Raw genomic sequence first — 10734 nt, 5'->3', positions numbered from 1 at the left:
AGTAATAGTGGGAAGTCTAGCACCAGGAAGGAATGAGGGAAGGGGCTATTTTCGAGAAGATGGCCTTGGACAATGAAGCCATTGTCTCAAAAGTGAGGATTGGGAAGCAATTCCCACACACAACCAAACGAAGGGGGAGTCGAAAGAATTCCGTGTGTCACGAACCTTAGAAAGAGCCCCTTTGAAGGTCCAAGCAGCAGGTGAAGATTGAATTGATCAGTATGAATTATTCACCTGCTGAAAGTCAATGATTAAGCTTCACATGCTCACAGCCTTCATTGTGTCCTATCATTTGCTAATTGTTATGAGCGGCTTGTTTGACTTTGTCACTAAAGCGACCTTTTCATTTGTTTGCCAAATGCTAGTTGCACATGACTCAGCGGCAAACTCTGAGACAAGTCAATTAACACTTAGGGTTTGACTGTAGGGTGTAAAACGAGAGTTTGGGTTTCATTCTAAGGTTAGAGTTTCAAAGTAGGGCTTAAACATTAACAAGTCCCGTTTAAAATATTGACCATATATACTATAAAACAGTAATTAGCCCTTACTTGTAAGTTAAAAATGGAAGGGGGCAGCTTAAGCTACTCAATTTCGTCTCCATCTTATTAGCCCAGTTTCACTAAACTAAGAGCTTTAACTAAGAGCTTAGTACAGGACACATGTAATGATACCAGAGCGGTCCACTTAAGCATTTTAAATACCAATTCAATTAGTTTCCAACTCAAGACTGGTCTTACAGCACACCCCAAAACCCTAGTGAACATCTAAAAAAAACCTGCAGGCAAGGTCATTAAGTTGAACATTTATTGAATTTACAAAAACGTTTAATGGCCTAAAAAGCACAATTTTTCAGAACTCCAAAGTACAAAGATAGCTTTACTTTTTCCCCCCAACTAAAAAAAAAGGGAGGGGGTGGGTAACCATCACTGGACATTAAGACAAGGACATCAACTATTAGATAGCACACGGTGCGTTACTTCCTGGTGATAGTCCAGTCCATGAAAGACTCCCACTGATAACTTTACGTGACATGAAAAGCAGCAGCTGCACATTCAGAACATCAAACTCCAGGCGTCTCATCTTGGGAGAAGCCAAGTAGCAAGGCTGTTGAACTCTTCTTGGTGTCCAGTGAAGGAGCCACGAGCGCACATATCAGTACCACCGGCTGTGCAGCAAAGGGGCCAAGGCGAGGGCCAGCGTCAGCAAGATGGGGGCGTTGATTCTGGAGGATGCATTCTTAGCAGTTGTGTTGATGGGCCTCTCGGTTGATCCAGCCAAAGTTGTATTCAGAGGCGCATCTGTGGTGTTCTGGCCGTGGACCACCTGCAACACAGAATAAAGTTTACTTTAGGCTAAATGAACATTGCAGTTTCTTTGCATGAGCTGATCATTTTGTGCGGTCTAAGAGTCATTCAGACTCTTCTACCTACATCGTGGGGGAAAAAAATAAATAAAATGGTGAACTTTTTTTTTTTAAGTTACTTTTGCACCTACATTGTGCTAGGTTTTATCTCTAAAAAGCAAATAAAAAGTTTGGTTGTCACATTTAAACTACTACGCGCCGACGCCTAGAGCCTTGTTAATTACAAATGAGGGCAACCCGCTTCAGCTTATGTTAGAAACAAGTGTGCAAATAGAAATGAAGAAAAACACTTGGTTTTGAAACTTACCTGAGTTGAAAGTGCAAGAAGGACGAGGAGAACTCCAAAGAAGGCAACGCACAGCTTCATCTTGCTGGGGATGTAAAGACTCTTCAATGGTCGGACGACAAGTGGCTGACTGAGTGGCAAGATGCTTCGAAAGTGAGGCTCAGCCCTTATTTATACCCCACATGACGTCACGCTTTGACCTGGTGCATTCACGTGCTGTCGGAAGTCTTTTGCGGATTTTCATTTATTTCACTGAATCTAGTATTTATATTTCACCTCTGTTGTATACAGAAGATCAACCTCACAATATTTTTTTATTTATAAAACTCCTGCTCTTTTAGTCCAAAATGGTAAAAATGTAAAGCAGCTGCAGATTGCAGTAAATTAGTTAATGGAAAGTTGCTAAATTGCGTCATCCTGTGGAGAATTGTCAGCGTTGCACGTCTGTATATTTTTGACCGTATAGGTTTTCCGTAGTTGTCCTCCTTTTTATTTCTTCCGGACAAAACAACGCCAACTGTGAAAGGTTATCTTTGTCATTCCATAGAAAATTCGTAGATATTTTCCCCCAAAAGCATCTCCATGCTGCTGTGCCGTATTTCGGCAGTAAGCCGAACGCTAACCAGATGGGGACGGAGGTCACACCGAGGAGGTGGCCTCCCCCATCGATCCTTTTTGTGTAGCTCGAGCCGCTGTCATGGTATTTCTGCAGGCGAAGGCAACGCTCAGTCCGCAGAGCAGGGCTCTGCTCAGGGACTGTACCGGGACACCGTGATCCTTCCCCGGACGGAGTTCCCAATCAAATTGACGGGACAGAAGCTACTTGACAGAGAAGTCCAAATCCAGGAGGTACAAACCATCAAGATGTTTGATGACCTCCTAATTGACTGCATGTGTTTTGTTTGCAGAAGTGTGGCTTTGCAAGTCTGTACACTTGGCAAAGCGAAAGAAAGCTCAAGAAGAAGTTTTGTCTTCACGATGGACCCCCATACGCCAATGGAAACCCACATGTGGGACATGCGCTCAACAAGGTCTTCATTTTTTTTCTATTGCATATTGTGCCATTCCATCCATTCGAACTATGCATTCCTTTGATTCAGATCCTGAAAGACATTCATAACCGTTTTGAGATGCTGAGGGGCCGACAGGTCCACTATGTCCCGGGTTGGGACTGTCACGGTCTTCCTATTGAGCTGAAGGCTCTGGGCGAGCTGGGGGCTGTGGATCTCAGCCCTCTGCAGATCAGGCGTCAAGGTAGGAAAGAAATGCAAGTGGTCTCCCGAACCTGCCCGAGTGTTGGATCTGCTTGATTTCTATGCAGCTCGTCAGTTTGCAAACGGGGCCATAGAGCGTCAGAAGGCTGCTTTCCAGCGCTGGGGGGTGATGGCCGACTGGGGCCAATGCTACTACACCTATGATGGTACCTATGAAGCCGCTCAGCTGAAAGTCTTCCAGGAGATGCACAGCAAGGTAGGCCATTAAAAAAAAAATCTGATTCAAAACATCCACATCCAGTGAAATTTCTCTCGTTCAAGTGTATTCCTTTCCTCTGCATTGTCCCTTAGGGGTTCATCTATCAAGATTACAAGCCTGTATTTTGGTCTCCTTCATCAAGGTATGAAGATATGTAGAATAGCCATTGCTCCTGTACCTTCTGCAACAGCAACTGCTCAGTTGTTGTTTTTTTTTCTAAAACGCACAGCCTTTGTTTCTTGATCCAATCCTTTCATACTCGTGCTTGTAGAACTGCCTTAGCCGAGGCAGAACTGGAGTACAACCCCGAGCATCTCAGCAAAACCATCTACGCCACATTCCCGCTGGTCACGCTGCCGCCTAAGATAGCATCGAAAACAGGTCATCCCCCCCCCCCCCCCCCCCAAAAAAAAATCTATTTGGAGGATTATTTTCTTATGTTTGTGAATTTTTGTGTTTCCATTTGTGTGTCTGCAGGTCAGGGTGATGTTTCTGTATTGGTGTGGACTACACAACCTTGGACTATTCCTGCTAACCAGGCAGTCTGCTACATGCCAAATGCCCAGTAAGAAAGAAGTATAGTGCTAAAATGTCAGGCATGTGCACAAATTAAATTCTGGCATTAAAAGTACACAAGAATGAATGTCATGGATTTTATTTTGAAAGCAAACATGTATTTCCAGGTACTCGGTGGTGAGGAGGAAAGACAACTCCCAATTGCTCTTAATGGCCACTGAGCGTTGTGTCACTCTGGCAGCAGTGTTGGGAACACAACTGGAGAGTGTCGCCACTTTCACCGGTAACTTCACACACATTCTTGTCAGAAAATAAAGAAATAAATCACACGGGAATATCTGGCGTCCCTCTAATAGGATCGGAACTAGAGGGTGGGATCTGCAAGCATCCCACTATTCCCGACAAGGAAGTACCGCTCTTGCCCGCCAATCACGTGACAATGGCGAAAGGAACAGGATTGGTCCACACCGCACCGGCTCATGGCATGGACGATTACAGCGTGGCTTCTCAGTTTCAACTCCCTGTGGTACGTCTTATCTCAGTGAGGCTAATGAGAAAAATCGAAGGTGCTCGGCCTGGAGTCAGTCGACTGTTCTGCTTCTATTTAAGGAGTGTATGGTGGATGAGGACGGCAAGTTCACCGAGCTGGCGGGAACGGAGCTCCAGCATTTGTCTGTGTTTAAAGAAGGCAATGAAAAAGGTGTGTGTCTCCAAAATGATAGCATTCCATTTTTTTATCTGGGATTTGTTTTTCCATCAAGGCCTCTTCCTTTGTGTTAGTGATCAACATGCTGAAGGAGTGCGGGGCTTTGGCAAAAGAAGACCATTTCCTTCATAGTTACCCATACGACTGGAGGACCAAGGAACCTGTTCTTATCCGGCCCAGCAAACAATGGTTTATTAACACAGGCTCACTCAAGGACAAGGCCAAGGTGAAGATTTGTGAATGGTGTTGCTGTGGTGGCACGTAAGCAATGGCCGCCATGTTTGTGTCTAGGACGCGCTGCAAAAAGTTCGCGTTTTACCAGAGTCAGCACGGAACAGCCTTGTGACCACCTTGGACAGACGCACTTACTGGTGCATCTCAAGACAGCGCAGCTGGGGAGTCCCCATCCCGGTCTTCTACCACAAAGACACCGGCGAGGCGCTCATCAACAAGTACGACATCTTCATCGTCACGAAGAACAAATAGGTTGGGAAAAAAAAAATGGACTTTCTGCCTGTGCAGGCACACGGTGTCCCACATTGGCGGACTCTTCAAGGAAAAGGGCAGCGACTGTTGGTGGGAGCTTCCAATGGACACTTTACTGCCAGCAAATGTGCTCAAGAAGGTGGGTGTCCAAAGTACACGACGGGCGCTTCATTTGTTCACCGTTTTCCCGTTTTATATCACGATCAGAGTAAAGCAGGACCAGTAACCGACTATGTCCGTGGAGAGGACGTGCTTGACATCTGGTTTGACAGCGGAGCATCATGGGCCGCTGTCCTGGAAGGTAAAAAAAAAAAAAAAAGTCATTTTTAGGATGCACAGCGTAAATGATTTCTCCACAGAGATTGTGCGATTTTTATGGTGAGGTGGGATGGTTAGGTCCTCCAGAGACAAATTCAAACATTTGTATCCAACCGTTTAAAAAGTCCAGTTGCGTTAAAGCATTCCACTGTCGGGTTGTTGTGATTTCCAGACGAGCTGGAGTTTGACTTTGAAGAACCTGAGTCTCGTCTCAGCTGGCTTCCGGCGCCACTGCGCAAGCCGTTGGTGGCAGGTTGTTGGAGCAATTTGACTCTTCTTGTCGCTCCGAATGCTCCTTCTTCCTTACTTGGGGTTTGGTTGCAGATCCCCCTCCTTTGCATGCAGGACTTCTCCTGCTTTGTCCATCTTTGACAAAGTTCAGTCTGGTCGAGGGATGAGACAGACTGCTGGTCTCGCCCTTTTTCTAGTTGCCTCTGACCTGGCACACTTTTGCACTCTTTGCCGTCTATTTCCAAGCTTTGCGGACAAGAACTAACAAAAAAGGTTCTCCTGCTCTCACTGCTCTCGCATGACAGTGGACTTCTTTTCCTTTCCCCTAAAGAGACAGATAGCCGGGCAGACGCGTACGTGGAAGGGAAGGACCAGATCGGAGGCTGGTTTCTATCCTCGCTGCTCACCAGCGTCGCCGTCAGGAACAAGGCACCTTACAAGTGAGTCACAATCGGATTTTTTTTTTTTTTTAACAGGTTAGAGACGTTTATCAACTGCAGAAACTATTTCGAGCTACTATTCTGTTATTTGATGGAAACACTCACCTAGTTAATGTGTGTGCGGGCAGATCACTGGTGGTCCACGGGTTTGCAGTTAATGAGAAGGGAGAGAAAATGTCCAAGTCCCTTGGGAATGTCGTGGATCCCGATGCAGTCATCAATGGCGGGAAGGTAAAAACAAAATCTTTTTGAACATTTGGTCCGATGTTAGAAGAGCCAGACAATTTTGCTTTCCTTGACAATTTCCCAGGACGGCAGCCTCCCAGCATACGGGGCGGACGTCCTGCGATGGTGGGTGGCAGAGTCAAACATATTTTCCGAAGTTCAGATCGGACCTTCGGCCCTAACGTCAGCCCGAGACAACATCAACAAGGTAGTGGTGCCATTTGGATTATTTAGGCTTGCGCTTATTGCCAATTTTGTGCTGATGTCATCTTTCTCAATTTGTTGACTTTTCAGGTCAGAAACACTTTGCGGTTCCTGCTGGGCAACCTGCACGGCTTTGACCCGCGGACTCAGGCTGTGGAAGCCAAAGAGATGATGTACATCGACCAGTACATGTTACACCTGCTGCGCGAGTACAGCATGAAGGTAACACATAACTAACGTTGGACTTGCTGACACAATTCTCAAATGCGTCTCGGCAGTGTAAAGAGATTAAAGCTATTGGACTTAAATATCTTCAGATTAGAATCAGGTCAGAGGTCAGCCCAGGCCAACTCTAAAGCCTTTAACCTTACGTAACATTTAACTCTGAGCTGCTCTATGCAGGCCATTTGTTTCCAACTGCTTTCTGCTTTTCCTCGGAAATCACAATGTCCCATCAGCAGTTTTAGAAAAGGCCCACAAGTTGCACTTCCTTAGCATTGCTCTGCGCCCTCCTGCTTGACATGAAAATTGTGATGCATCCTTTTTAAAGGTGACAGATGCTTACAGTGAGTTTGACGCTGGCCGAGTCATACGCCTCCTCCAAGTGTTCATCACCAGAGACCTCTCCAGCTTTTATTTCAGCATTATCAAAGACAGGTAATGTCCTAACCAACACGCAGGTGTCAAACTCAAGGCCCGGAGGCCAGATACGGCCCGCCACATCATTTTATGTGGCCCGCGAAGACAAATTGTGCCTCAAATTCGGGTGTCATTACTAGAATTGCAAATTGTCTTCATTTTAAATAATATCTGCTGAGGACCTTAGGACTTTAGGACCCCTGTCCTAACATAACCAGCTTTCACTACTACATGAACATGAACTCGTTCTTTTACTAGGTTGTACTGCGATCCGGAAGACTCGCTAGGCCGAAGATCGTGTCAGACGGCCTTAGAGGAGATTTTGGACGGGGTGACGAGATCCATCGCCCCCATCTTGCCACATTTGGCTGAAGACGTATACACTCATGCACCGGGACATGACGGTGAGTAAAACGCACTGCAAACCGTTTGGCTTAGCCGTGTAGGCTAAAGTGTCTTTGCTGGAATTTGTGCAGAAGATGAAACGCTATTCAGGAGCGGCTGGATCAAATCCAGTTCTGTGTGGAAGCAACCTGGACTGGAGGAGGCGGTGGAGGGGGCCTGCACCATCAGGGACTCCTTTTTGTCTTCTATTCCGGGCAAAAATGCGGCCCAGTATGACCTCACCATTGCCATTGAGCCGGGGCTACTGTTTGAACTTATGGAGGTAAGACAAGGTCATCACAAATAAATAACACACACACACACACACTGTATATAAACATGTATGTATGTGTTGTGTGTGTGTGTATACAGTGATCCCTCCTACTTCGCGGGGGTTACGTTCCAGACCCAACCGCGAAATGGGAATTTCCGCGAAATAGAAACTAGATTTTTTTGAGCTATTCTTGGAAGATATTCTATTTTTATCGCTGACATCAACCAGCTCGCTGCTAGGGGACTTTCATATCAATGGACTGTGCGCTCCGCATTCATGCCTTAGCGACGAGACTAACAGTGTATTGCTATGTCCAGATGAAGGCCACCGCCGGTGGAGAGTGTTATATCTTTACTATTTTCCAGGTTCTGATGTAGCAAGCATGGTTCGGACAACGACGTGATGGGTACTGCTTTATTCCTTTCATCACAGTCAGTTCACTGGCCGTACATCGCGACACTGAACGTCCCCGAAGCTCCCCCTCCCACATCCGGGGTTTTCCCACTACGGAACATGAGTTAGTCCAAAATATACAACAGCGAGAACGCCCTGAAGTCACATGTGACGATAAAGTATACTGTACTGACTCTTTAATTTATTCATTTCACTTTTAAACGTAAGCTATCATTATTAAAGGAAAATGAAGAAACTCAAGTGGCCGCGAAACCTCGTGAAATGATGAAATTTCTGCGATAAAATAATTCATTTCCGCATTTTTGAAAACCCGCGATATAGCGAAGCCGCGATAGTTGAAGCCGCGAAGTAGGAGGGATTACTGTACATCATACAACAACATGATCTGGGCTTCATCTTTCAGTCTCTCCAAGAAGATCCCTCATCCACTTCCTCGCAGCTCGTGGAACTCATGATGGCGGCTCGGGTCAACCTAAGGAGCGCCTTGCCTCGTGACCTACCTTCCGACACCGTCGTGAACCGCGGCACGTTCCTCATCAATTTGGAAGGTGAGACGCCGCGTCACAAGCCTAGTCGAAAAACTGTTACTGATTTTTACGTGTACATGTGATCAGGTGGTGTTATTCGAGAGGAGGGCAGCTACAGTATAGCGGCCGTACCCACTTCCGCCGATCGATGCCCGCGATGCCGACGCTACACCGCCGAGTCGCCAGATTGCCTGTGCCAACGCTGTCAGACTGTTCTCGCCAAAGCTTAGTCATGGATCAGATACAGCTCATCGCCATGGAAACTTGCTGCTTGAGTCCTCACGCTAAGCAATCGGTCACCCAAAGGGCTTCCCAAAGACTTTACAATTTCATGATGTAGAGGATGTTTACTGTATTTATATTATAATGGAGTGCACTGAAGTTGAATCTATCAAGGGAGGGGGGGGGGGGCAGTCAAAGGGTGTTTTATTTTTGTGTATATATCAAGAATGAGTTCTCTCCAGAAGCGTCACTATGTGATTATGACAGCAGGGCATGAGGGATCTACCTTTTGTGTAATAAATCATGTTGGTAAATTGCACTTACATTAAAACAAATACGTCAAATCAAAATAGACAGCTTTTGTTTTTTTCTAGACAAAAGCTTATTTTATTCAACATTATACATGAGGACATGAGATAGGAGAAACACTATAGCACAACCTCTTTGTTTATTCTGTCCATTGGCAATGTGTAGATGGGACTACAGAATAAGTCTTACAGGCATTGTGCATACAGAAATCCTTGCATAGGTAAGCACATCTGCATGCATGCAGTGGGACACAGTTGCGTGGCCAAATGGGAAGTCGCGATTAGTGTTGACTCGTGAGTGAACGATGCGTTCAAAGGAACAAATTTTTCAGTGAACGTGAGTGAACGGATGACTTCCTGAAGTTATTCAGTTCATGACTTCAACCAACATGTAATGACGTAACATGTCCCACAACGTAAGTGTCGGTAATGCGCATCGAAGCTGCTGGCACCTCGCCGTAAAACAAAACAAGTTCACGAACGAGAATTGCATTTCCGGTTCACCGACTGTACCTAATAGAGCGTCCGAGTGACGTCAGAGGTCAACCAGCCAATCAGAAAGTGGGGGTGAGGGCGGGTGTGGCACTTGACCATGGTTTTTCCCTAATGAAGTGGCCTGTGATTAGGTACACCTGAAAATGGCGGTGTACCTAATGGAGTGTCCAAGTGACGTCACAGATCAACCAGCCAATCAAAAAGTGGGGGGTTGTTTGGGTGTGGCACTTTTCACTTTCACTTAAACTTTTTCCCTAATGAAGTGATTAGGTACACCTGTGTCAGTGTGACGTCACAGATCCACCAGCCAATCAGAAAGTGGGGGGTTGTTTGGGTGTGGCACTTTTCACTTTCATTTAAATTTTGACCATAATTTTTCCCTAATGAAGTGGCCTGTGATTAGGTACACCTGAAAATGGCGGTGTACCTAATGGAGTGTCCAAGTGACGTCACAGATCAACCAGCCAATCAGAAAGTGGGGGGTTGTTTGGGTGTGGCACTTTTCACTTTCATTTAAATTTTGACCATGATTTTTCCCTAATGAAGTGGCCTGTGATTAGGTACACCTGAAAATGGCGGTGTACCTAATAGAGTGTCCGTGTGACGTCACAGATCAACCAGCCAATCAGAAAGTGGGGGGTTGTTTGGGTGTGGCACTTTTCACTTTCACTTAAACTTTTTCCCTAATGAAGTGATTAGGTACACCTGTGTCAGTGTGACGTCACAGATCCACCAGCCAATCAGAAAGTGGGGGGTTGTTTGGGTGTGGCACTTTTCACTTTCATTTAAATTTTGACCATGATTTTTCCCTAATGAAGTGGCCTGTGATTAGGTACACCTGAAAATGGCGGTGTACCTAATAGAGTGTCCGTGTGACGTCACAGATCAACCAGCCAATCAGAAAGTGGGGGGTTGTTTGGGTGTGGCACTTTTCACTTTCACTTAAACTTTTTCCCTAATGAAGTGATTAGGTACACCTGTGTCAGTGTGACGTCACAGCTCCACCAGCCAATCAGAAAGTGGGGGGTTGTTTGGGTGTGGCACTTTTCACTTTCATTTAAATTTTGACCATGATTTTTCCCTAATGAAGTGGCCTGTGATTAGGTACACCTGAAAATGGCGGTGTACCTAATGGAGTGTCCAAGTGACGTCACAGATCAACCAGCCAATCAAAAAGTGGGGGTGAGGGCGGGTGTGGCACTTTTCAATTTCACTTAAACTTT

General features: G+C 45.8%; 1 protein-coding gene and 1 long non-coding RNA gene across 3 annotated transcripts; one reads left to right on the top strand and one right to left on the bottom strand.

Annotated features, from left to right (window-relative positions):
• Positions 1 to 790: 790 nt before the first annotated feature.
• LOC147044916 (uncharacterized) lies at positions 791 to 2053 on the bottom strand. The gene is made up of 2 exons (XR_015068291.1): positions 1671 to 2053; positions 791 to 1323 (listed from the first exon to the last, which is right to left on the bottom strand). It is a non-coding gene; the product is annotated as an uncharacterized LOC147044916 (long non-coding RNA).
• Positions 2054 to 2126: 73 nt separating this feature from the next.
• Positions 2127 to 9058, top strand: iars2 (isoleucyl-tRNA synthetase 2, mitochondrial). 2 transcript variants are annotated; one of them, XM_085932703.1, is made up of 24 exons: positions 2127 to 2498; positions 2558 to 2680; positions 2750 to 2903; positions 2971 to 3119; positions 3215 to 3264; positions 3394 to 3503; positions 3600 to 3687; positions 3806 to 3921; positions 3995 to 4164; positions 4248 to 4338; positions 4419 to 4570; positions 4636 to 4796; positions 4867 to 4969; positions 5038 to 5131; positions 5321 to 5401; positions 5711 to 5819; positions 5948 to 6050; positions 6130 to 6252; positions 6339 to 6470; positions 6799 to 6905; positions 7146 to 7291; positions 7364 to 7554; positions 8363 to 8507; positions 8574 to 9058. In XM_085932703.1, the coding sequence occupies exons 1-24, from the start codon at positions 2232 to 2234 to the stop codon at positions 8714 to 8716; spliced, it is 3108 nt and encodes a 1035-aa protein (XP_085788829.1). In that variant the 5' UTR covers positions 2127 to 2231; the 3' UTR covers positions 8717 to 9058. The 2 variants fall into 2 exon arrangements, with proteins under 2 accessions (XP_085788829.1, XP_085788830.1); XM_085932704.1 differs by lacking the exon at positions 5321 to 5401.
• Positions 9059 to 10734: the final 1676 nt, after the last annotated feature.

The sequence above is a fragment of the Syngnathus leptorhynchus genome, chromosome 15 (assembly GCF_054491065.1).
Source record: "Syngnathus leptorhynchus isolate UIUO chromosome 15, UIUO_Slep, whole genome shotgun sequence".
In the NCBI taxonomy this organism is placed as follows: Eukaryota; Metazoa; Chordata; class Actinopteri; order Syngnathiformes; family Syngnathidae; genus Syngnathus; species Syngnathus leptorhynchus.
This window is presented reverse-complemented; position numbering and strand designations above follow the sequence as displayed.